The sequence below is a fragment of the Bombina bombina genome, chromosome 1, assembly GCF_027579735.1.
Source record: "Bombina bombina isolate aBomBom1 chromosome 1, aBomBom1.pri, whole genome shotgun sequence".
NCBI lineage: Eukaryota > Metazoa > Chordata > Amphibia > Anura > Bombinatoridae > Bombina > Bombina bombina.
The window spans coordinates 183,400,463-183,428,145 of record NC_069499.1 but is presented as its reverse complement, the minus strand read 5'-3'; the positions used below and the strand labels follow the sequence as shown (position 1 = coordinate 183,428,145).

At 43.4% G+C, this 27,683-nt stretch overlaps 1 protein-coding gene across 1 annotated transcript in view; it reads left to right on the top strand.

Annotated features, from left to right (window-relative positions):
• PCNX1 (pecanex 1) overlaps positions 1-27,683 on the top strand; it is a gene marked incomplete in the record, with an annotated part of 752,914 nt that overhangs the window by 406,114 nt on the left and 319,117 nt on the right. Inside the window, 1 exon segment of the mRNA XM_053711389.1 lies at positions 9,825-9,996. Within this exon segment, the coding sequence (XP_053567364.1) occupies positions 9,825-9,996 (172 nt within the window).

Here is a 27,683-nt window from a genome sequence, read left to right as displayed (position 1 = left end):
TGTTTCCACCATTTCCGTTGCTACCTCGGCTGATTGCCAGGATCAAACAGGAGAGGGCATCGGTAATTCTGATAGCGCCTGCGTGGCCACGCAGGACCTGGTATGCAGACCTAGTGGACATGTCGTCCGGTCCTCCATTGTCTCTTCCTCTGAGGCAGGACCTTCTAATTCAGGGTCCTTTCAACCATCCAAACCTAATTTCTCTGAGGTTGACTGCCTGGAAATTGAACGCTTGATTCTATCAAAGCGTGGGTTTTCGGATTCGGTTATTGATACATTAATACAGGCTCGGAAACCTGTGACAAGAAAAATTTACCATAAGATATGGCGTAAATATTTATATTGGTGCGAATCCAAGAGTTACTCATGGAGTAAGGTTAGGATTCCTAGGATATTAGCTTTTCTACAAGAGGGTTTAGAAAAGGGTTTATCCGCTAGTTCGCTAAAGGGACAGATTTCAGCTCTGTCTATTCTTTTACACAAACGTCTGGCAGAGCATCCAGACGTCCAGGCCTTTTGTCAGGCTTTGGCTAGAATTAAGCCTGTGTTTAAAGCTGTTGCTCCTCCGTGGAGCTTAAACTTGGTTCTTAAAGTTCTTCAGGGTGTTCCGTTTGAACCCCTTCATTCCATTGATATTAAGCTTTTATCTTGGAAAGTTTTGTTTTTGATGGCTATTTCCTCGGCTCGAAGAGTATCTGAGTTATCTGCCTTACATTGTTATTCTCCTTATCTGATCTTTCATTCAGATAAGGTAGTTCTGCGTAGTAAACCTGGGTTTTTACCTAAGGTTGTTTCTAACAGGAATATCAATCAAGAGATTGTTGTTCCATCATTATGTCCTAATCCTTCTTCAAAGAAGGAACGTCTTTTGCATAATCTAGACGTGGTCCGTGCTCTGAAGTTCTACTTACAGGCAACTAAAGATTTTAGACAAACTTCTTCTCTGTTTGTCGTTTACTCTGGACAGAGGAGAGGCCAAAAGGCTTCGGCTACCTCTCTCTCTTTTTGGCTTAGTAGCATAATACGTTTAGCCTATGAGACTGCTGGACAGCAGCCTCCTGAAAGAATTACAGCTCATTCCACTAGAGCTGTGGCTTCCACCTGGGCCTTTAAGAATGAGGCCTCTGTTGAACAGATTTGCAAGGCTGCAACTTGGTCTTCACTTCATACTTTTTCCAAATTTTACAAATTTGACACTTTCGCTTCTTTGGAGGCTGGTTTTGGGAGAAAGGTTCTACAGGCAGTGGTTCCTTCTGTTTAATGTTCCTGCCTTGTCCCTCCCATCATCCGTGTACTTAGCTTTGGTATTGGTATCCCATAAGTAATGGATGACCCGTGGACTGAACACACTTAACAAGAGAAAACATAATTTATGCTTACCTGATAAATTTATTTCTCTTGTAGTGTGTTCAGTCCACGGCCCGCCCTGTCTTTTTTTGAGGCAGGTTCTAAATTTTAAAATTATAACTCCACTCACCACTGCACCTTATAGTTTCTCCTTTCTCGTCTTGTTTCGGTCGAATGACTGGATATGACATGTGAGGGGAGGAGCTATATAGCAGCTCTGCTTGGGTGATCCTCTTGCAACTTCCTGTTGGGAAGGAGAATATATCCCATAAGTAATGGATGACCCGTGGACTGAACACACTACAAGAGAAATAAATTTATCAGGTAAGCATAAATTATGTTTTTTTTAAGACAAATATCATATGTTGCTTTGAAAATGCAGTTATCCAAGGGACATTACTGTGTTAATTCTAATACCTTAAAACAGATTTGCAAATCAATATCTTATTATAACATATAAATATATGCCCAGTGAACTAATACTTTCTGAAACTGTCACAGTTAAATTCACATCAGATTACTTAGCAACTATTTGCAAATTAACCATTCTTGCTCAACCGGTCAAGTCATCAAACGACACCAAGTTGATATACTGCTCAAACCACTTTGATTAGACAAGATATTACGTTTAACCCTGTGTTGTTTATAACTGTGGAGTATGGATACCTAAGTATGCACCAATCACACTGATCTTTTAGTAAATGGTATTTGTATTTTATGCACCGTTGTGCTAAACTTGATTAACACATTCTTTGCTAACAATCATTCTGGGTGACACCCAGACAGTATTGGACATGTGTCCTTAATCTGCTACTTATATATATTAAACATATCCCCTGCAAACTAACTATTTAAGGTGATTATTTAGAACCTTGGTAACTTAGTTACTAACCTCTGCAGGGATCTGTCATACATTGCAATCTATACTGCCAATACTTAAGTATGCATAATAATGTATAGCCGTTACACTTAGACACTTACTGTGATATAAGAAACCACTTATATCACTCCCCAGGCAGCTATTGTTTTTAATCGCACTTCCCTTTATTTTATCTCCTGGTTTTTGCATATTTAATAAAAGTTATGTTTTAAATTACTCTAGCGCACTCTCTTAACCGTTTGGTACTCAATCTTTCCACAAATGCATACACACAATTTGTGTTAAAGTGTCTACATGAGTGCTAATAGTGTATTCTTTAATGGTCCTTTTTGCCCATTTTTTTGTCTAAGTGTAAATAATACACAGCACCACTTACCCTGAAATTATATAGCATACAAGCCATTAACCCATTCAGGGTGTAGTCGCAATTATCGATTAGGCAGTGCCATTGACATTTCCTCTTGCTACAAATCTTTTTACCCCTGCATTGAAAACTCCTCTATTGAATATTATATATATTTGTCACTGGGACAAATCCTGATTTCCATGCAGGGGTTAACATTCATGAATACAAGACTGGAAGGGACTGATTTACAGCTTTTCTCTGCCTTTTAATGAAAATAGTTTCAGTAAAGCTGTGACTAAAACCAAAACTCCTCTGAAAATACAGGGCAACAGTCACTATTTATTTTTTTAATACAAATTATTAGAACACATCTAAAGATTTGCTTTGCAGTTGGTGCTCTATATCAAACTCCTGAGCCTTACAGCATCAAAACTTTTATGTAGGAAGGGTTAACTGTTGAACAAAATAAGGGCTGCCTGTCTGAGGGACACACAGGTCACAGAAGATAAATTTTAAACAAAACAGAACTCTCAATGCTCTTGCTGAAATCAAACCAGACCCCAACCCCCCCCCCCCCTCCTCCTCCCGCTACACTAAACTGACCTGCTGGGGAGATAAAAGCACACAGAAAGGGAGATAGTGGGCAGAAGCAACTTTCAGAAGTGTGGCTATAACTTGCACCTCTCCCACTTGCAGGACATTAATCCATTCTGCTCTTCCCTGCATTGATGCAGCATCCTTAAAGGAATGGAAGGGCAGCGACAATAACTGACATACTAATTAGTGCAACTCCTCCCGCCCGTTCTGGTGGTTTAAAGTCACAAAAATTGTGTATCAATTAATTTCAGCAGCAGCCAATAATTGCACTGCACAACAAATGTTTGTAGTACGTGTCAGTTGTCGCTACGTATTTGAAATCACTGCTCATTAGAATGGCCAATCAGAAAATAAAAAAAAATCGGCTGAATAATTTGGAGTTGAGGAAAATTCTCTGCACAATGGACCTACCCATTCTTTCTGCGGGCATGCTGCAGTTTTTGCGATAAGATCGCAGATCGCACTATGTTCTGCCTTGTGGCACATGCCTTAATAAAGCACTTATATCTAAGAAACCCAAGATGTTTAGTACCACTGAGCCGTCCACCTCTGAGGGGTCTGCGTCCCGCGAGGTGTGTTCCCTGCAGTCATCTCCTACTATACATGCAGTTTCCCATTGCACTGCTTAATCCTTCTTCGGGAGGGTCCCTCATTCTGCCAGACTTTGCTGTTTGTAGCTGTTCAGTAGTGTCTGCGGTCTTCAGTGCTTTACTTTGCCCTGCTAAACGCAAGCGCAATGTCAAATATTGCTATCCTTCCCAGGGGTCATCAACCAACTTGTTGGATTTATCTGATGCTAGATACTGATGAGGACGCCTCTGATACTTCAGAGGATGCTCTTTCTGGGTCGGAATCTGCTGCCTCTAAGCCCCCGGCTGCGGAGGAACCAGACTTTAGATTTAGGGTAGGGCATTTACGCTTTCTGTTAAAGGAAGTGTTGGCTACGTTAGAGGTTCAAGAACCTAAATTACCCAAGAAACCTTCTATTCCTAAGCTTGATAAGGTTTATGAGGACAGGGTGGTGCCACAGACTTTTCCGGTTCCCGTAAAGATGGCAAATATTATTAAGAATGAATGGGAGAGACTTGGATCTTCTTTTTCCCCTTCTTCCTTAAAGAAATTGTTCCCGGTTCCAGACTCTCAATTAGAGTAGTGGGGTTCTGTCCCTAAGGTGGATGGAGCTTTCTCCGTGCTTGCTAAGCGCACTACTATCCTGCTTGAGGATAGTTCGTCGTTTAAGGAGCCCATGGAAAAGAAGCTAAAAACTCTGTTAAGAAAGATGTTTCAGCACACAGGGTATTTGTTTCAGCCTGCCGTGGCGGTTGATGCGGTGGTTGGAGCCGCTACCTATTGGTGCGACTCTATATCGTAGATAATCGAGGTGGAAACTCCCCGCGATGAGATCCAGGAAAGAATTTAAAGCCTTGAGGGTAGCTAATAAGTTTATATGTGATGCAAATATGCATATTTTCCCGGAATGCCAAGACAACAGGTTTTTTTGTTCTAGCCCGCAGGGCACTCATGCTGAAGTCTTGGTCTGCGGACATGACTTCAAAATCTAGGTTACTTTCCCTTCCATTTAAGGGGAAGATAATTTTCGGTCCAGGCCTGGTCTCAATCATGTCCATAGTCACGGGGTGCAAAGGTTCCTTTATACCACAGAATAAGTAGAATAAGCCTAAAGGACAGGGTCCAAATTTTCGTCCCTTTCATTTGGATAAATCCCAACGCCAGCAGCCTGCCGCAAAGCCTGATCGGTCCATGGGAACTTGGAAACTGTCTCAATTTAGGAATAAATCCACGCAGAACAAGAAGCCCGCTGAAACAAAATCGTTATGTAGGGGCGACCCCCGATCCATCACTGGATCGTGTTGGGGGCAGACTATCTCTCTTTGTGGAGGCTTGACTGGGGGATGTGCAAGACTCTTGGGTTCTGGTAGTCATCGCTCAGGGTTACAGGATAGGTTTTAAATCTCATCTACCCAGGGGATGATTCCTCTTATCAAAAAACAAGAAGCTTTTCTAGGGTGCATGAGGGATCTCTCCTCCCTGGGAGAAATTGCGCCGGTACCTCTAGCAGAGAGAGGTATGGGGTACTACGCAAACCTTTTTGTGGTCCCAGAGAAGGTTACGTTTCGCCCGATTCTGGACCTAAAGTGCTTAAACAAGTTCCTGTCTGTCCCATCGTTAAAGACGGAGAGAATAAGGTCCATTCTGCCCTTAGTTCAAGAGGCACAGTTCATGATTACGGTAGCCTTGAAGGATGCTTACCTTCATTTGCCAATACACAAGGATCACTTCAGGTTCTTAAGATTCGCTTTTCTGGAAAAGCACTTCCAGTTTGCTGCTCTTCCATTTGGTCTAGCTACTGCCCCAAGAGTCTTTACGAATGTTCTGGGATCTCTGCAGTGGTGAGATCCAGAGGTATTACAGTTGCGACATATTTGGGCGACATCCTGGTTCAGGCTCCGTCCTGTCGGCTGGCAGAAAACCATTCAAGAGCTCTCCTACTTCTTCGATCTCATGGATGGAAGATAAACTTTAAAAAAGAGTTCTCTGGTTCCCAGTACCAGGGTGGAATTCCTGGGTAAGATAATAGATTCCATATCCATGAGTATATTTCTTACAGCCCAGAGACATTGCAAAATTACTTATAACTGTCTTGCCCTCCAGACCTCCTTAAGGCCCTCTGTGGCCCGGTGTATGGAGATAATTTGGCTCATGGTGTCCAGCATAGATGATATTCCATTCACCAGGTTCCATCTCAGACCTCTTCAGCTGTGCATGCTGAGGCAATGGAACAGTGACCACTCGGATCTGTCACAACAGATTTCTCTGGACAACCGGTCAAGAGAATCGCTCTCTTGGTGGCTCTGTCCAGATCACCTGTCCCAAGGGACCTCCTTCTTGAGACTATCCTTGGTGATTGTGACTACAGACGCAAGTCTATCAGGATGGGGAGCTGTTTGGGGTGCCAGGAAGGCACAGGGCCTGTGGATTCAAGAGTAATCTCTTCTACCGATCAACTTTTTGGAGCTTTGAGCGATCTTCAATGCTCTGAAGGCTTGGCCTCTTCTGGGTTCGTCCCAGTTTATCAGATACTAATCAGACAACATAACCTCGGTGGCTTACAACAACCATTAGGGAACGAGGAGCTCCCTAGCAATGACGGAAGTATGTAGGAATGGGTGGAGGCCCACAACTGCTCATTGTCAGCAATCCACATTCTGGCTGTGGACAACTGGGAAGCGGATTTTCTCAGCAATCGTTTCATCCGGGGGAATGGTCTCTCCATCCCGAGGTGTTTGCGAAGATTTGCAACATAAGGGGGACGCAGGAGATAGATCTCATGGCTTACCGACTCAATAACAAGCTACCCAGATACGGGTTGCGGTCCAGGGATCCCCAGGCAGAGCTGATAGATGCATTAGCAGTGCTTTGGAGGTTCAACCTAGTTTACATTTTTTCCACCGTTACCAATTCTTCCTCGTGTAGTGGCCCGCATCAAGCAGTCTCTATCGTGGCTGCGAACCTGGTGGGGATGTCTTCATCTCCTCCATGGAGGTTACCTTGTCACAGAGATCTGCTGGAACAGGGTCCTTTTTGTTCATCAGAATCTAGATTCTCTGAGGCTGACTGCGTGGAGATTGAACGCTTAGTCCTAGCCAAGAGAGGTTTTTCTGAGAGAGTGATACTCTCATTTAAGCTAGAAAGCCGGTCACCCGTCGCATCTATCATAAGGTGTGAAGGACCTACTTATTCTGGTGTGAAGAGCGTGGATTCCCCTGGCATAAGGTCAAGGTGTCCAGGATTCTTTCCTTTCTCCAAGATGGGTTGGAGAAGGGACTTGCCGCTTGTTCCTTAAAGGGACAGATTTCGGCTCTGTGTTATTGCACAAGAGGCTCGCTGAGCTTCCTGATATACAGTCTTTTGTTCATGATCTGTCTAGAATCAGGCCTGTATTTAGACCTACCGCTCCTCCTTGGAGCTTAAATCTAGTTCTTAAGATATTGCAGAGGGCTCCTGTGACGACCAGGGTTATCCAACCCTGCGCCAGTCACTTATTTGGCACAGAAAGGGTTATCAGACCCTTTCTACTGTCACTAATATATCACAATCTAGCCACACCAGGCAAGCTTGTGATTTATTTCAGTGGGTGCAAGGGTTAACAACACTCTCTAGTCTGTACTAGACTTAAAAGAAATTCCCAAAACTCCCCTTTAATGCCACCCACAATAAACTAACTACAATATCTAAGCTGCCACCACATATAATTTATTAAAGGGAAAATCCTAAGAAAAAACCCAAACTTAGACATTAACTTTCAGAATACAACTTAGCAGAAAATAACCTAAAATATACAGTTCTAATATTCCAGTCCTTTCAGTGACGTGGTTCAATTATTAGACAAAGGCCAACACTTAATAAAGGAATTATTTATTATGCCAAAAATATTATGCACAATGCATTATTAATAAAAAAAGTTGTTACAAATAAAATTACACACAGCAAACAGTTTTTAAACTAAAAAAGGAGAAAAACAGATTGAATAGTTTATTAGTCTTTGGAATCTGTTACCAGAGAGATGGCATGAAGCAATTGGGTCCTTACTCTGCGTTGTCACAGCCTCCCTTGTAAGAATGACAATCTTATAGGTAAAAAATAAGATTCATATACCTATTTTCCAGAGATCAAGTTGCCTGACCACACCCTCCTGGTCGGGCTAAGAAACCCCTCTGTCTTTATGACCTTCAATAAACTAAGTCTTTGCCTGAAATTATAGAACCTATTATAATTTCTGCTAGGTAAATCTATTTTCAGATATACTGACAGGCAATCTTTTCCATACATTGTGAGCAACGGTTTGATACCAGATATGACAGGGTTGTCATAGTTCCCTTAATTTAATGTCATAACAGTTTTAAACACATATATACATTATATCCATGTCCCTTTATTGTCCTTATCAGTTTCTGTGACTGAGGCCCTGTTTTGCATCATGCCCGCTGCTGACAGTCTGAGCCATAAAGGTCCCCCCTGTGTGAGCATTTATGAGGCTTCTGGCACTTCAAAGAAAACAGACAGTTCTTCTTGAAAAACAAATCTTTTTTAGCTCACAGGCTAAACAGAATTAACCCCTTAGCAGTTAAATCCTGACAGCTCTGTTTGAGCCTATGCATTCGGTTGACATTAAATTACTGTCTTGGAAGATTCTTTTTCTACTGGCTATTGCTTCGGCATGCAGAGTCTGAGTTGGTGGCCTTGCAATGTGTGAGCCTCCTTACCTAGTTCTTCATGCTGATATAAATCTGTTCTTCGTACTGGGTTGGGTTTTCTCCCCAAGGTTGTGTCTGATCGCAACATCAACCAGGAGATTGTGGTTCCTTCCTTGTGTCCTAATCCTCCTCCTGAAGGAACGATTACTTAATCATTTGGATGTGATTCAGGCTTTGAAATTCTATCTTCAGGCTACGAAAGATTTTAGACAGACTTCGTCCTTGTTTGTTGTCTATTCTGGGAAGCGTAGGGGGCAGAAGGCTTCTTCCTTGTCCTTTTGGTTGAGGAGCATTATTCGCTTAGTATATGAAACAGCGTGACATAAGCCTCCTCAGAGGATTAAGGCTCATTCAACTAGAGCTGTGGCTTTATCTTGGGCCTTCAAGAATGAGGCCTCTATGGAGCAGATTTGTAGGGTGGCTACCTGGTCCTTATATACCTTTTCAAAATTTTACAAATTTTATGTTTTTGCTTTGGCTGAAGCAGCTTTTCGGAGAGAGGTTTTGCAGTCTGTGGTGCCCTCAGAATAGGGTCCGCCTCTTTTTATCCTCCCGTTTTCATTCAGTGTCCTCTAGAGCTTGGGTATATGTTTCCCACAAGTATGAATGAAGCCGTGGATTCTCCTCATATTAAGAAGGAAAACATAAATTATACTTACCAGATAATTTCCTTTCCATCTGTATGAGGAGAGTCCACGGCCCCCTCCCGCTTTCTCCGTTGGACTGACCTAAATTTTTGTTGTTGTTCGTTTTTTTTTTTTTTTTTTTTTATACCCCGATATTTCTCCTACTGTTCCTTGTTCCCTTGGCAGAATGAGTGGGGGAGGTATTTAAGCTTTTGGCTGGGGTGTCATTGCCTCCTCCTGGTGGCCAGGTTCTGTATTCCCACACGTATTGAATGAAGCCATGGTCTCTCCCCATACAGAAGGAAAGGAAATGATCTGGTAAGCATAATTTGTTTTTTTTTTTCCTCCCTGTTCATTCCGTGTCCTCTAGCTTGGGTATTGGTTCCCACTAGTAATTGGAATGACGTTGTGGTCTCTCCATGTCTTAGGAAAGAAAACAAAATGTATGATTATCAGACTCCTAACCAAGCTTTAGGAGAATACCGACAGATACCTACTCCAGCTTGCTCCTGTTTATGTAAAGGGTCTTTTCATATGCAAGAAAGGGGGGAGTGTCTTATTTCCCACTTGCAGTGGGTTTTCCAGCAACCTTTTAAACAGAGCTAAACTGAGAGCTTCTAAGTTTTTATGCCGTTTTATACTGGATTTTTATATCCGTATCTGTGCATCTTATTCTTTATAGTAGTGTATCATGAATTAAATTAATTTTATCAGGTAAGCATTATTTTTTTTTTTTTTCTTCCCCCTTCTAGGGCCATAATCGTATCATAGCCTATAGTAGGCCTGTTTATTTCTGTGCCTGTTGTGGCCTTATTTGGTTACTGGATTATGGAAGCAAAAACATGTCAGCCACCAAATACAGATTATATGGAATGGCCTTTACGAACCCTCTGCTCCTCATCTCTGCTCGGGATATAGTAATTGGTGAGTAGTATTTTGTGCAATATTCCAGTTTTTTTTTTCTTTTTATATTTTTGTGTTTAAGCATTTTATAGAAAACCACATGTACCTTTTTTTTTTATTTTTATTTTTTTATTGTTGACCAGGGCTATTTTTCCATTTCTGCAGTGTTTGTGTTAAGCTGTAATTTTCCTCTCTCATTTACTGTACCCACACATATTATATACCGTTTTTCTCGCCATTAAATTGACTTTCTAACGATACCATTATTTTCATCGTATCTTGTAATTTACTATAATTTTATTATTGTAAAATATGATGAAATAATGGAAAAGAACACACTTTTTCTAACTTTGACCCCCAAAATCTGTTGCACATCTACAACCACCAAATAGTTTCTAAATTTTGTCCTGAGTTTAGAAATACCCAGTTAAAATGTTCTTTGCTTTGTTTTGCAAGTTATAGGGCAATAAGTACAAGTAGCACTTTGCTATTTCCAAACCATTTTTTTTCTTTAAATTAGCGATAGTTACATTGGAACACTATCTGTCAGGCATTCCTGAATAACCCTTCACATGTGTATTTCCATCTTAATATGGGAAGAGTCCACAGCTGCATTCCTTGTGGGAAACACTGAACCTGGCCACCAGGAGGAGGCAAAGACACCCCAGCCAAAGTCTTAAATACCTCTCCCACTTCCTCATAAGCCCAGTAATTCTTTGCCTTTCCTCACAGGAGGTTGGCAGAGAAGTGTCAGAAGATTTCTAAGTAGTCTCTTATGGAGGGTAGTACTCTTCGAGATGGGACTGGAGTTTTTAGTCCTGTCAGCCTCTCAGTGAGAGCATGGATGAAAGTTAGAGTCCGACAATCCATAGGCAATCAGCATTGACGAGTTTCGCTGCCTGCTTTCTTCACTCAAGTCCATGTCAGAAGCAATGCTACTATCTGTCAAACTTAAAGGGCTGTTTTCCTGTTCCACGGCGTAGATTCTGGTAAGATCATTTCATATTTTATACAAGTATAATGCAAGAAGACATGGTCACAGTGTGACTCTTTTTATCTGTATAGAATAAAGGGTTAATATCTCCTTAGGGGGATTATTGAACAGGGGGGAATAATCTTACATGCTTATTTGATTTTATGCTGCTTTTATGTGTGAGATGTTATAGGCTCATAGGCTGTTATGGAATATAAAGTTTTCCTTTTCACTTTGAGAGCCATGCAGCTTACAAGCTTGGCGTGCTTTCTCATAGCAGGAACGGTCCTGCATTGTGCACCATGTGATTCATTCCCTTTTTCTCCTGTTAAGTGTAGTGAGTCCACGGGTCATCCATTACTTATGGGATTATATCTCCTCCCTAACAGGAAGTGCAAGAGGATCACCCAAGCAGAGCTGCTATATAGCTCCTCCCCTCTACGTCATATCCAGTCATTCTCTTGCACCTAACTAAAGATAGGACGTGTGAGAGGACTGTGGTGTGTTAAACTTAGTTTTTATTTCTTCAATCAAAAGTTTATTTTAAACGGCACCGGAGTGTGGTGTTTGTTCTCAGGCAGCATTAGAAGAAGAATCTGCCTGAGTTTTCTATGATCTTAGCGGTCGTAACTAAGATCCACTTGCTGTTCTCGGCCATTCTGAGGAGTGAGGTAACTTCAGAACAGGGGATAGCATGCAGGGCCCACCTGCAAGGAGGTATGTGCAGTAAATTATTTTCTAAGGAATGGAATTGACTGAGAAAATACTGCTAATACCGATGTAATGTAAGTGCAGCCTTAAATGCAGTAGTAGCTACTGGTATCAGGCTGATATGTATGTATGTATACTCTGAGGTATTTCTGGGGAATGGAATTTCACTAAGAAAATACTGTCAATATTAAAGTAATATTTGAGCCTGCACTGCAGTGAAAGCGACAAGCAGCAGGCTTATTAATACCACTTCATAATTTTCAATTTTAAAACGTTTACTGGCATGTTAATCGTTTTTTCTGAGGTACTTGGTGATAAAACTTTATGGGCATGATTTTTACCACATGGCTGTCGTTTTTTTCTGCATAAAAACAGTTTACTGAGCTTCCCCACTGTTGTAATATGAGTGGGAGGGGCCTATTTTAGCGTTTATTGCGCAGTAAAAATTTAGTCACAGTCTTCCTATTTCTTCCTCCATGATCCAGGACGTCTCTACAGAGCCCAGGGGTCTCCAAAACTAGTTTTGAGGGAGGTAATCAGTCACAGCAGACCTGTGACAGTGTGTTTGACTGTGATAAAAACGTTTATTATTTCAACTGTTATCCGTTTTGGGTATTAAGGGGTTAATCATCCTTTTGCTGGTGGGTGCAATCCTCTGCTAACTTTATACATTTTCTGTTAAAATTTGGTTGTTTTAACATATTTGGTTCATTGTTAATTCAACTGTGTCACATTTTTATGTTTCTTAAAGGCGCAGTAGCGTTTTTTATATAGCTTGTAAATTTATTTAAAAGTTTTTTCCAAGCTTGCTAGTGTTATTGCTAGTCTGTTTAAACATGTCTGACACAGATGAATCTGTTTGTTCACTATGTTTAAAGGCCAATGTGGAGCCCAATAGAAATTTGTGCACTCAATGTATAGATGTTACTTTGAATAAAAGTCAAACTTTATATGTTAAAAAAATATCACCAGACAACGAGGGGGAAGTTATGTCGACTAACTCAACTCACGTGTCAGTACCTTCGCCTCCCGCTCAGGAGGTGCGTGATATTGTGGCGCCAAGTACATCAGGGCGGCCCATACAAATCACTTTGCAAGACATGGCTAATGTTATGACTGAAGTACTATCTAAATTGCCAGAATTAAGAGGTAAACGCGATCACTCTGGGGTAAGAACAGAGTGCGCTGATAATAGTAGAGCCATGTCTGATACTGCGTCACAATTTGCGGAACAGGAGGACGGAGAGCTTCATTCTGTGGGTGACGGATCTGATCCAAGTAAACTGGATTCAGAGATTTCAAATTTTAAATTTAAGCTTGAGAACCTCCGTGTATTACTAGGGGAGGTATTAGCGGCTCTGAATGATTGTAACACGGTTGCAATTCCAGAGAAAGTATGTAGGCTGGATAAATATTTTGCGGTACCGGCATGTACTGAAGTTTTTCCTATACCTAAAAGGCTTACAGAAATTGTTAACAAGGAGTGGGATAGACCCGGTGTGCCCTTTTCACCCCCTCCTATATTTAGAAAAATGTTTCCAATAGACGCCACCACACGGGACCTATGGCAGACGGTCCCTAAGGTGGAGGGAGCAGTTTCTACTCTGGCTAAGCGCACCACTATCCCGGTGGAGGATAGCTGTGCTTTTTCAGATCCAATGGATAAAAAGTTAGAGGGTTACCTTAAGAAAATGTTTGTTCAGCAAGGTTTTATATTACAACCCCTCGCATGCATCGCGCCTGTCACTGCTGCGGCGGCATTCTGGTTTGAGTCTCTGGAAGAGACCCTTAGCACAGCTCCATTGGATGAGATTATGAACAAGCTTAAAGCCCTTAAGCTAGCTAATTCATTTATTTCTGATGCCGTAGTACACTTAACCAAACTTACGGCTAAGAACTCCGGATTCGCCATTCAAGCGCGCAGAGCACTGTGGCTTAAATCCTGGTCAGCTGATGTGACTTCTAAATCTAAATTGCTTAATATTCCTTTCAAAGGGCAGACATTATTCGGGCCCGGCTTGAAAGAAATTATCGCTGACATTACTGGAGGTAAGGGCCATGCCCTGCCTCAAGGCAGGGCCAAACCAAAGGCTAAACAGTCTAATTTTCGTGCCTTTCGTAATTTCAAGGCAGGAGCAGCATCAACTTCCTCCGCTCCAAGACAGGAAGGAACTGTTGCTCGCTACAGACAGGGCTGGAAACCTAACCAGTCCTGGAACAAGGGCAAGCAGGCCAGAAAACCTGCTGCTGCCCCTAAGACAGCATGAAGTGAGGGCCCCCGATCCGGAAACGGATATAGTGGGGGGCAGACTTTCTCTCTTTGCCCAGGCTTGGGCAAGAGATGTCCAGGATCCCTGGGCGTTGGAAATCATATCTCAGGGATATTTTCTGGACTTCAAAGCTTCTCCTCCACAAGGGAGATTTCATCTTTCAAGGTTATCAGCAAACCAGATAAAGAAAGAGGCGTTTCTACGCTGTGTACAAGACCTCTTACTAATGGGAGTGATCCACCCAGTTCCGCGGTCGGAACACGGGCAGGGATTCTATTCAAATCTGTTTTTGGTTCCCAAGAAAGAGATCCTAAACAAATTCCTAAGAGTTCCATCGTTCAAAATGGAAACTATTCGAACCATCTTACCCATGATCCAAGAGGGTCAGTACATGACCACAGTGGATTTAAAGGATGCCTACCTTCACATACCGATTCACAAGGATCATTACCGGTATCTAAGATTTGCCTTCCTAAACAGGCATTACCAGTTTGTAGCTCTTCCCTTCGGGTTAGCTACGGCTCCAAGAATCTTTACAAAGGTTCTGGGCTCTCTTCTGGCGGTACTAAGACCGCGAGGCATAGCGGTAGCTCCGTACCTAGACGACATTCTGATACAAGCGTCAAGTTTCCAAACTGCCAAGTCTCATACAGAGTTAGTTCTGGCATTTCTAAGGTTGCATGGGTGGAAGGTGAACGTAGAAAAGAGTTCTCTATTGCCACTCACAAGAGTTCCCTTTCTAGGGACTCTTATAGATTCTGTAGAAATGAAAATTTACCTGACGGAGGACAGGTTATCAAAACTTCTAAATTTTTGCCGTGACCTTCATTCCATTCAACACCCGTCAGTGGCTCAGTGCATGGAGGTAATCGTCTTAATGGTAGCGGCAATGGACATAGTACCATTTGCGCGCCTGCATCTCAGACCGCTGCAATTGTGCATGCTAAGTCAGTGGAATGGGGATTACTCAGATTTGTCCCCTCTGCTAAATCTGGATCAAGAGACCAGAGATTCTCTTCTATGGTGGCTTTCTCGGCCACATCTGTCCAAGGGGATGCCCTTCCGCAGGCCAGATTGGACGATTGTAACAACAGACGCCAGCCTTCTAGGTTGGGGCGCAGTCTGGAATTCCCTGTAGGCTCAGGGATCATGGACTCAGGAGGAGAGACTCCTTCCAATAAACATTCTGGAATTAAGAGCAATTTTCAATGCTCTTCTGGCTTGGCCTCAGTTAGCAACTCTGAGGTTCATCAGGTTTCAGTCGGACAACATCACGACTGTGGCTTACATCAACAAGGAGGAACAAGGAGTTCCCTAGCGATGATGGAAGTCTCAAAGATAATTCGCTGGGCAGAGTCTCACTCTTGCCACCTGTCAGCGATCCACATCCCAGGCGTGGAGAACTGGGAGGCGGATTTTCTAAGTCGCCAGACCTTTCATCCGGGGGAGTGGGAACTTCATCCGGAGGTGTTTGCCCTACTGCTTCATCATTGGGGCAAACCAGATCTGGATCTCATGGCGTCTCGCCAGAACGCCAAGCTTCCTTGTTACGGATCCAGGTCCAGGGACCCGGGAGCGGTGCTGATAGATGCTCTGACAGCACCTTGGGTCTTCAACATGGCTTATGTGTTTCCACCTTTCCCGATGCTTCCTCGATTGATTGCCAGGATCAAACAGGAGAGAGCATCAGTGATTCTAATAGCGCCTGCGTGGCCACGCAGGACCTGGTATGCAGATCTAGTGGACATGTCGTCCTGTCCACCATGGTCTCTGCCTCTGAGACAGGACCTTCTGCTTCAGGGTCCTTTCAAACATCCAAATCTAATTTCTCTGAGGCTGACTGCATGGAGATTGAACGCTTGATTCTATCAAAGCGTGGATTCTCGGAGTCAGTGATTGATACCTTAATACAGGCTTGGAAACCTGTTACCAGGAAAATTTACCATAAAATATGGCGTAAATACTTATATTGGTGCGAATCCAAGAGTTACTCATGGAGTAAGGTTAGGATTCCTAGGATATTGTCTTTTCTACAAGAGGGTTTAGAAAAGGGTTTATCTGCTAGTTTAGGGTTTAGAAAAGTGGTTATCTGCTAGTTCGTTAAAGGGACAGATCTCAGCTCTGTCTATCCTTTTACACAAACGTCTGGCAGAAGTTCCAGACGTTCAGGCTTTGGCTAGGATTAAGCCTGTGTTTAAGACTGTTGCTCCGCCGTGGAGCTTAAACTTAGTTCTTAACGTTCTGCAAGGTGTTCCGTTTTAACCCCTTCATTCCGTCGATATCAAGCTGTTATCTTGGAAAGTTCTGTTTTTAATGGCTATTTCCTCGGCTCGAAGAGTCTCTGAGTTATCGGCCTTACATTGTGATTCTCCTTATCTGATTTTTCATTCAGACAAGGTAGTTCTGCGTACTAAACCTGGGTTCTTACCTAAGGTAGTCACTAACAAGAATATCAATCAAGAGATTGTTGTTCCATCATTGTGCCCTAACCCTTCTCCAAAGAAGGAACGACTTTTGCACAATCTGGACGTCGTCCGTGCCCTGAAATTTTATTTGCAGGCAACTAAAGATTTTCGTCAAACTTCTTCCCTGTTTGTCGTTTATTCTGGACAGAGGAGAGGCCAAAAAGCTTCGGCTACCTCTCTCTCTTTTTGGCTTCGTAGCATAATACGTTTAGCCTATGAGACTGCTGGACAGCAGCCTCCTGAAAGGATTACAGCTCATTCTACTAGAGCTGTGGCTTCCACTTGGGCCTTTAAGAATGAGGCCTCTGTTGAACAGATTTGCAAGGCTGCAACTTGGTCTTCACACTTTTTCAAAATTTTACAAATTTGACACTTTTGCTTCTTCGGAGGCTGTTTTTGGGAGAAAGGTTCTACAGGCAGTGGTTCCTTCAGTGTAAAGATCCTGCCTGTCCCTCCCGTCATCCGTGTACTTTTAGCTTTGGTATTGGTATCCCATAAGTAAAGGATGACCCGTGGACTGACTACACTTAACAGGAGAAAATATAATTTATGCTTACCTGATAAATTCATTTCTCCTGTAGTGTAGTCAGTCCACGGCCCGCCCTGTTTTTACGGCAGGTCTAAATTTTAATTAAACTCCAGTCACCACTGCACCCTATAGTTTCTCCTTTCTCGTATGGTTTCGGTCGAATGACTGGATATGACGTAGAGGGGAGGAGCTATATAGCAGCTCTGCTTGGGTGATCCTCTTGCACTTCCTGTTAGGGAGGAGATATAATCCCATAAGTAATGGATGACCCGTGGACTGACTACACTACAGGAGAAATGAATTTATCAGGTAAGCATAAATTATATTTTCCTGACAGGTTGTCTCTCAGAGGAGAGCCATAAATCTCTGTACTGTCTGGGTCATAGGAGGTGGCGAGTGCCTCAGGCATTTTGGTATAAGGGTGCCGTTTTTTTTAAATAAAATGTTTTATTTCTCTAGTTCTCCGGTTATTGCACTAGCGATGGAGGATTCTGTTACTTTAGAGGGCACTCCCTCTTCCTAATGAGTATTTCCTGTTTATATGGTGAGGAGGCCTAAGTTCCGCCCTCTCAATTATGTTCCATATGCCTTGATAATGTGATAATATCTAACATGTTTGGTACCACAGAGCAGTCCACCTCTGAGGAGTTGTCCTTCAGTGAGCTGCGTACATATTACTCTCCTTCCCAGAATACCTCAGATAATTTATTGGATTTAACTGAGGGTTATCCGAGGATGAAGTTCTTTCTGAGACTTCAGAGTATGAACATTCTGGGTTGGAGCCTGCTGCCTCTAAACCTCCGGCTGCGGAGGTACCAGACTTTAGTTTAGAAATTTGCTCTTTCTTTTAAAGGAAGTTTTCTCTTGTAAGGTGTATCCAGTCCACGGATCATCCATTACTTGTGGGATATTCTCCTTCCCAACAGGAAGCTGCAAGAGGATCATCCACAGCAGAGCTGTCTATATAGCTCCTCCCTTAACTGCCACCCTCAGTCATTCTCTTGCAGCTCTCGACAAGCATGGAAGCAGTTAGAGAGATGTGGTGTAATTTAGTTGTTTTTCTTCAATTCAAGAGTTTATTTTCAAATGGTACCGGAGTTGTACTATTTTGGTCTCAGGCAGAAAATAGAAGAAGAATCTGCCTGTGGTCTCTAATGATCTTAGCAGGTTGTAACTAAGATCCATTGCTGTTCTCACACTTAACTGAAGAGAGAGGTAACTTCAGCCTGGGGAATGGCGTGCAGGGTATCCTGCTATGAGGTATGTGCAGTCTAAATTTTTCTAGAGAAATGTATATGCTAGAAAATGCTGTTGATACCGGATTTATTCAAGGTAAGCATGATTACAGTGATTTAATAACGACTAGTATCATGCTTACTATTAGAGGTAACACTCTTATTATTTTTTCAAGTTACTGAAATATTAAACGTTTGCTGGGAGTGCTTAAACGTTTTTTTATATGCCTTTTGGTGATAAACTTTATTGGGGCCCAGTTTTTTCCACATGGCTGGCTTAAATTTGCCTAGAGATAGTTTGTTAGGCCTCTCACTGTGTAGACAGGAAGTGGGAGGGGCCTAATTTTTTCATCCGTTTTTGAAACTAAGGGGTAAATCATCCATTTGCAAGTGGGTGCAATGCTCTGTTAGCCTATTATACACACTGTAAAAATTTTGTTTGTTTTACTGCTTTTTTTCAGTTTTTCAAATTCTGACCTTTTTTATTTTTCTTAAAGGCACAGTACCGTTTTTATTTTTTGCTTGTTAACTTTCTGTAAAGTGTTTTCCAAGCTTGCTGGTCTCATTGCTAGTCTGTTTAAACATGTCTGACATAGAGGAAACTCCTTGTTCATTATGTTTAAAAGCCAGGGTGGAACCCCCTCTTAGAATGTGTACCAAATGTACTGATTTCACTTTGTTATAAAGACCATATTATGTCTTTAAAAGATTTATCACCAGAGGAATCCGACAAGGAGGAAGTTATGCCGACTAACTCGCCCCACGTGTCAGAGCCTTTGACTCCCGCTCAAGGGACTCACGCTCAAGAGGCGCCAGGTACATCTAGCGCGCCCATGGCGTTTACTTTACAAGACATGGCGGCAGTCATGGATAATACACTGTCAGCGGTATTATCCAGACTACCTGGGTTACGAGGAAAGCGAGACAGCTCTGGGGTTAGAAGATATACAGAGCACTCTGACGCTTTAGTAGCTATGTCAGATACCCCCTCGCAATATGCAGAAGCTGAGGAAGGAGAGCTTCTTTCTGTGGGTGATGTTTCTGACTCAGGGAAGATGATTCAACCTGATTCTGATATGGCAACATTTAAATTTAAGCTTGAACACCTCCGCGTGTTGCTCAGGGAGGTTTTAGCTACTCTGAATGACTGTGACACCATTGCAGTGCCAGAGAAATTGTGCAGATTGGATAAATACTATGCAGTGCCTGTTTACACTGATGTTTTTCCAATACCTAAAAGGTTTTCAGAAATTATTACTAAGGAATGGGATAGACCAGGTGTACCGTTCTCTCCCCCTCCTATTTTTAAATTTTTTTTCCAATAGATGCCGCCACACGGGACTTAAGGCAAACGGTCCCTAAGGTGGAGGGAGCTGTGTCTACCCTAGCTAAGCGTACTACTATCCCCGTCGAGGACAGTTGTGCTTTCTTAGATCCAATGGATAAAAAGTTAGAGGGTTACCTTAAGAAAATATTTATTTAACAAGGTTTTATTCTACAACCTCTTGCATGCATTGCCCCAGTCACTACTGCGGCGGCCTTCTGGTTTGAGTCTCTGGAAGAGGCTTTACAGGTAGAGACCCCATTGGATGATATACTTGACAAGCTTAGAGCACTTAAGCTAGCCAATTAATTTGTTTCTGATGCCATTGTTCATTTGACTAAGCTAACGGCTAAGAATTCTGGTTTTGCTATTCAGGCGTGTAGGGCGCTATGGCTTAAATCATGGTCAGCTGACGTTACTTCAAAGTCTAAGCTTCTTAATATTCCCTTCAAGGGGCAGACCCTATTCGGGCCTGGTTTGAAGGAGATCATTTCTGATATCACGGGAGGAAAAGGTCATGCCCTCCCTCAGGACAGGTCTAATAAATCAAGGGCCAAACAAACTAATTTCCGTGCCTTTCGAAACTTCAAGGCGAGTGCAGCATCAACTTCCTCTAATACAAAACAAGAGGGAACTTTTGCCCAGTCCAAGTCGGTCTGGAGACCTAACCATGCTTGGAACAAAGGTAAGCAGGCCAAAAAGCCTGCTGCTGCCTCTAAGACAGCATGAAGGATTGGCCCCCGATCCGGTAACGGATCTAGTAGGGGGCAGACTTTCTCTCTTCGCCCAGGCTTGGGCAAGAGATGTCCAGGATCCCTGGGCGTTTTAAATTGTATCCCAGAGATATCCAAAAGGGAGATTTCACCTTTCACAATTATCTGCAAACCAGATAGAGAGAGGCATTCTTACATTGTGTTCAAGACCTCCAAGTTATGGGAGTGATTCACTCAGTTCCAAAGGAGGAACAGGGACAAGGCTTCTATTCAAATCTGTTTGTGGTTCCCAAAAAAGAGGGAACCTTCAGACCAATCTTAGATCTCAAGATCCTAAACAAATTTCTCAGGGTCCCATCATTCAAGATGGAGACTATTCGTACCATCCTACCTATGATCCAGGAGGGTCAATACATGACTACAGTGGATTTAAAGGATGCTTATCTTCACATTCCGATACACAAAGATCATCATCGGTTTCTCAGGTTTGCCTTCCTGGACAGGCATTACCAGTTTGTAGCTCTTCCCTTTGGATTAGCTACAGCTCCAACAATCTTTACAAAGGTTCTGGGGTCACTTCTGGCGGTCCTAAGGCTGCGGGGCATAGGAGTGGCCCCTTATTTAGACGACATTCTGATAGAGGCGTCAAATTTCCAAATTGCCAAGTCTCATACGGACATAGTTCTGGCATTCTGAGGTTGCACGGGTGGAAAGTGAACGAAGAGAAGAGTTCTCTATCCCCTCTCACAAGAGTTTCCTTTCTGGGAACTCTGATAGATTCTGTAGAAATGAGGATTTACCTGACAGAGACCAGGTTATCAAAACTTCTAAATTCTTGCCGTGTTCTTTATTCTACTTCTTGCCCTTCGGTTGCTCAGTGTATGGAAGTAATCGGCTTAATGGTAGCGGCAATGGACATAGTGCCGTTTGCCCGCCTATATCTTAGACCGCTGCAACTCTGCATGCTCAGTCAGTGGAATGGGGATTACACAGATTTGTCCCCTCTACTAAATCTGGATCAAGAGACAGGGATTCTCTTCTCTGGTGGCTATCTTGGGTCCATCTGTCCAAGGGTATGACCTTTCGCAGGCCAGATTGGACATTAGTAACGACAGATGCGAGCCTTCTAGGCTGGGGAGCAGTCTGGAACTCCCTGAAGGCTCAGGGATCGTGGACTCAGGAGGAGACCCTCCTCCCTCTTGCAACCTATCGGCTATCCATATCCCACGTGTAGAGAACTGGGAGGCGGATTTTCTAAGTCGACAGACTTTTCATCAGGGGGAGTGGGAACTCCATCCGGAGGTGTTTGCACAATTGGTTCAACGTTGGGGCGAACCAGAACTGGATCTCATGGCGTCTCGCCAGAACGCCAAACTTCCTTGTTACGGATCCAGGTCCAGGGATCCCAAGGCAACGCTGATAGATGCTCTAGCAGCGCCTTGCTCCTTCAACCTGGCTTATGTGTTTCCACCGTTTCCTCTGCTCCCTCGTCTGATTGCCAAAATCAAGCAGGTGAGAGCATCAGTGATTTTGGTAGCACCTGCGTGGCCACGCAGGACTTGGTATGCAGATCTGGTGGACATGTCATCCCTTCCACCATGGACTCTGCCTCTGAGACAGGACCTTCTACTTCAGGGTCCTTTCAACCATCCAAATCTAATTTCTCTGAGACTGACTGCCTGGAGATTGAACGCTTGATTTTATCAAAGCGTGGCTTCTCCGAGTCAGTCATTGATACCTTAATTCATGCTCGAAAGCCTGTCACCAGGAAAATCTATCATAAGATATGGCGTAAATATCTTTATTGGTGTGAATCCAAAGGTTACTCATGGAGTAAAGTCAGTATTCCCAGGATATTATCTTTTCTCCAAGAAGGATTGGAAAAGGGATTGTCAGCTAGTTCCTTAAAGGGACAGATTTCTGCTCTATCTATTCTTTTGCACAAGCGTCTGGCGGATGTTCCAGACGTTCAGGCGTTTTGTCAGGCTTTAGTTAGAATCAAGCCTGTGTTTAAACCAGTTGCTCCGCCATGGAGTTTAAATTTGGTTCTTAAAGTTCTCCAAGGGGTTCCGTTCTAACCTCTTCATTCCATAGATATCAAGCTTTTATCTTGGAAAGTTCTGTTTTTGGTAGCTATTTCCTCTGCTCGTAGAGTTTCCGAGTTATCTGCCTTACAGTGTGACTCACCTTATCTGATCTTCCATACAGATAAGGTAGTTTTGCGTACCAAACCTGGATTTTTACCTAAAGTGGTATCTAATAAGAATATCAAGCAGGAGATTGTTGTTCTGTCATTGTGTCCTAATCCTTCTTCAAAGAAGGAACGTCTATTACACAATCTTGACGTGGTTCGTGCTTTAAAGTTTTATTTACAAGCTACTAAAGATTTTCGTCAAACATCTGCTTTGTTTGTTGTCTACTCTGTACAGAGGAGAGGCCAAAAGGCTTCGGCAACTTCTCTTTAGTTTTGGCTAAGAAGTATAATACGCTTAGCTTATGAGACTGCTGGCCAGCAGCCTCCTGAAAGGATTACAGCTCATTCTACTAGAGCTGTGGCTTCCACATGGGCTTTTAAAAATGAAGCTTCTGTTGAACAGATTTGCAAGGCGGCGACTTGGTCTTTGCTGCATACTTTTTCAAAGTTTTATAAATTTGATACTTTTGCTTCTTCGGAGGCTATTTTTACAGGCAGTGGTACCTTCCGTTTAAGTTCCTGCCTTGTCCCTCCCTTCATCCGTGTACTTTAGCTTTGGTATTGGTATCCCACAAGTAATGGATGATCCGTGGACTGGATACACCTTACAAGAGAAAACATAATTTATGCTTATCTGATAAATGTATTTCTCTTGTGGTGTATCCAGTCCACGGCCCGCCCTGTCATTTTAAGGCAGGTATATCTTATTTTTAAACTACAGTCACCACTGCACCCTATGGTTTCTCCTTTCTCTTGCTTGTCTTCGGTCGAATGACTGGAGGTGGCAGTTAGGGGAGGAGCTATATAGACAGCTCTGCTGTGGGTGATCCTCTTGCAGCTTCCTGTTGGGAAGGAGAATATACCACAAGTAATGGATGATCCGTGGACTGGATACACCACAAGAGAAATACATTTATCAGGTAAGCATAAATTATGTTTTTGGCGAATTCAGAGGTTCCAGAGGCCAAATTGCCTGATGAACCTTGAATTCCTAAATTGGATAGAGTTTGAGGACAGGGTGGTACCTTATACTTCCCTGCTAGATAGTGAACATTATTAAGAAAGAATGGGACAAGATTGGATTCCTTTTCCCCCTCTTCTCCCTTTAACAAATTGTCCCTGGTCCTGGACTCTCAATGGAGTTGTGAGGTTCCGTCCCTAAATAGGATGGCGCTATGTTCACCCTTGCTAAACGTACTACTATACCGCTTGAGGATAGTTCTTTGTTTGAAGAGCCCATAATGTAAAGCTGGAAACTCTGTTAAGAAGGATGTTTTCAACCTACGGGATATTTGTTTCAACTGGTGGCGGCTGTTGCCGCGGTTACTGGAGAAACAACCTTCTGGTGTGACCCCTTATAGGATTTGATCGGGGTGGAGGAACCCCTTGACGTTATTCAGAAAAGATTTACGGCCTTGAGGGTTGTTAATTCTTTTATCTGTGCTGCTATTAGGCAGTTTATTCGCTTGAATGCTATGGCTTCAGCTTTTTCTGTTCGGGCACGTAGGGCTCTGGCTGAAGTCATGGTCTGCAGATATGACTACTAAGTCTAGACTTCTCTCTTTTTAAGGGAATGATTTTGTCTGGGCCAGGCCTGGACCCAATTATCCCCACGGTCACAGGGGGCAAGGGTGCCCTCCTACCGCAAGAGTATATGATCAAATCTAATGGACGATTTTCGTTCTGATAAAGCCCATGTAAGCAGTCCTCCGCTAAGACAGAGCAAACCAAGAGCTCTTGGAAGCCGGCTCAGTCCTGGAATAAATCCAAGCAGAGCAAGAAGCCCGCCGAGTTTACGTCAGCATGAATGGGCGGTCCCCGGTCCTCTTCTGGATTGTGTAGGGGCAGTATGTTGCTCTTTTCAGTCGCTTGCTTCAGGGACGTGCAGGATCCATGGGTCCTGGAGGTCATAGCTCAGGGTTACAAGATAGGTTTTAAGTCTCAGCCACCCAAGGGCAGATTCCTCCTGTCTTCCTGACCAGAAAGGAGGGAAGCCTTTCTGGGGTCTTTACGGGATCTGTCCTCTAAGAGTTATTGTCCCGGTGCCTATCGCAGTGAGAGGTTTTGGATACTATTCAAACCTTTTCGTGGTCCCTAAGGAGGGAACTTTCCATCCGATTCTGGACCTAAAGTGCTAAAGCAGGGTTTTAAATTTCCCCTTGTTTAAGAGGGAGACAATAAGGTCCATTCTTCCTTTCATTTGAGAGGGGTAGTTCATGATCACGATTAATTCCTGGACCAGCACCAGTTTATTTCTCCTCCGTTTGGTCTAGCTAATGAAATTTTTTGAAGCCTGGACCAGTCAGAATATCTCTTCTGTCTTCTTCGATCCCATGGATGACTGATAACCTATGAGAGTTCTCTTGTATCAAGTACCAGGGTAAAATTCTAAGGAACTATAATAGTCTCCATAGACATGAGAATATGTCTAACAGACCAGAGACGTTGCAAGCTAGCTTCAACATGTCTTGCCCTCCAGATCTCCCTAAGGCCATCTGTGGCTCGGTGTATGGAGGTGATTAATGTCATGGTGTCCAGCTTGGACATCATTTCCTTTGCTAGGTTTCACCTCAAACTGTTGGAACTGCGCATGCTGAACTAGTGGAACGGCGATCAGTCGGTTTTGTCTCAACAGATTTTCTCTGGACAACCAATCGGGAGATTCGCTCTCTTGGTGGTTTTGTCCGGATCACTTGTCCTGAGGGACGTCCGTCTCAAGACCATCCTGGGTGATTGTGACTACGGTTGCGACTCTGTCCAGGAAGGCACAGGGCATCTGGTCTCAGGAGGTAAAGCTCCTGGTCTCTTTTTGGATATTCAGGCAATATACAATGCTCTGAAGACTTGGCCTCTGCTGGGTTTGTCCCAGTCAATCAGATTCTAATCAAGCTATATCCTCGGTGTCTTACATCAACCATCAGGGGGGAGGAGAAGCTCTCTAGCTATGACGGAAGTATCTTGGATTCTAGTGTGGAGGAGACCCGCATTTGTTCGCTGTCAGCGATCCACATTTCAGGTGTGGACAACTGGGAAGCGTATTTCCTCAGCAGACAATCCTTTCATCTGGGAGAATGGTCTCTCCATCCCAAGTGTTTGCAGAGATTTGCAAGAGGAAGATTTTATTACATCTCAATACCAAGCTACCCAGATAGGGGTCGAGGTACAGGGATCCTCAGGTGGAGCTAACAGATGCATTAGAGGTGAATTGGAGTTTCAATCTAATTTATCCTTCCGACCATTACCACTACTACTTAGTGTAGTGGCTAGAGTCAAGCAGGTGTCAGTGATACTGACTGCTCCGTCTTGGCCGCGAAGGATATGGTTCGCGGATCTAGTGGGGATGTCTAAATAAAAAGAGAGAGAAGCGCTCAACTTGGGAACAAACAATAGCATAATAGCTTGTTCTATGGCTAGTTACCACCCAAGAAGCAGCCTCTTTTTGCTCAACATGTACCTTTCACAGAGAGGAACTAACCTGAAGCATATCAGTCTGATCAGTGCAGCCCCAAAATACCAGGCAATCCCTCTCTTAACAAGAAAAAGAGCAAAACCTCAGACGTATGTTTCGGCCTATTATGGGCCTTGTCAATGAGGTACAGCTATATCCCTCTAGGCACACTGAGCAACGGGTCTGGATTCCCGCATCACACTTAGGAAGACTTCCCTATGTGTCATAATTTGCATAAATAAATAGAGAGAGAAGCGCTCAACCTGGGAATAAACATTATCATAATAGCTTGTTCTATGGCTAGTTACCACACAAGAAGCAGCCTCTTTTTGCTCAATATGTGCCTTTCACAGAGAGGAGCTTTCCTAAATGCATATCAGTCTGATCCTGACTTCACAGTACAGTCCAGCCCCGAATTACCATACCTAGTGGGGATGTCATCATCTCCTCCGTGGAAGTTACCGTGTTGCAGGGATCTGCTGACGAAGGTCTCTTTGTTTATCAATATCTAGCTTATATATAAGCTTGTAAGCTGGTTGCATCTATCATAAGGTGTGGAGGACCTACTTATTCTGTTCTCTAGGATGAACTGGAGAAGGGCTTTTCTGCAAGTCCCTTGAAGGGAGTGTTTTCGGCCCTGTCTGTGTTACTGCACAAGATGTTTGCCGAGCTTCCAGATGTGCAGCTATTTGTTAAGGCTCTGCTGGGATCATACCTGTGTTTAGATCTAAGGCTGCTCCTTGGAGTTTAAATCTTGTCCTTAAGGTTTTGCAACGGGCTCCGTTGATGCCTATGCTTGAATTAGACATTTAATTGTTGTCTTGGAAGGTTCTTTTTCAAAGGGATCTACTTTTCGTCCCTTTCGTGCGGACATGTCTCAGTGCCATCAGCCTTCCGCAAAGTCGGAGCAATCCAAGGGATCTTGGAAGCCAGCTAGCTCTTGGAACCAAGTCCAAGCAGAATAAGATGCCCGCCGAATCAAAGTCGGCATGAAGGTGCGGCCCCCGGCCCGTCTTTGCATCATGTAGGGGGCAGAATATCTCTTTTTGTGGAGAAGAGACGTTATAGACCCTTTGGTTCTGGAGGTCGTATCCCAGGGTTACAGGATAGGTTTCAAGTCTTATCCGCCCAGAGGCAGATTTCTCCTTTCAAACATATCTTCAAGACCAGAAAAGAGATGCCTTCCTTCGAGTTGGCGGCCTTGAAATGTGAGCCTCCCTTCTTGGTTTTTCATGCTGATAAGGCTGTTCTTCGCACTGGATTGGGATTCCTTTCCAAGGTGGTGTCGAGCTGTGACATCAATCAGGAAATAGTAGTTCCTTCTTTGTATCCTAACCCTTTTTCTTCGAAGGAGAGGTTATTCCATAATCTGGACGTGATTCGGGCGTTGAAGTTTTATCTTCAGGCCATGAAGGAGTTTAGACAGACTTCGTCCTTATTTGTTGTGTATTCAGGGAAGCGCAGGGGACAAAGGGCCTCTGCCACTTCTCTATCTTTTTGGTTGAGGAGTATGATCCGTCTGTCACATAAGACAGCAGGACACAAGCCTCCTCAGAGGATTACGGCTCACTCGACTAGAGCTGTGGCCTCTTCTTGGGCCTTTAAGAATGAGGCTTCTATGGAGCAGATTTGTAAGGCGGGCACTTGGTCTAACTTACATACTTTTGCAAAATTTTATAAATATTACGTTTTTTCTTTGGCAGGAGCAGCTTTTGGGAGAAAGGTTCTGCAGGCTGTGGTGCCCTCAGTATAGGGTCCGCCTCCTTTTACCCTTCTGTATTTTTCATTCAGTGTCCTCTAGAGCTTGGGTATTTGTTCCCACAAGTAATGAATGAAGCAGTGGACT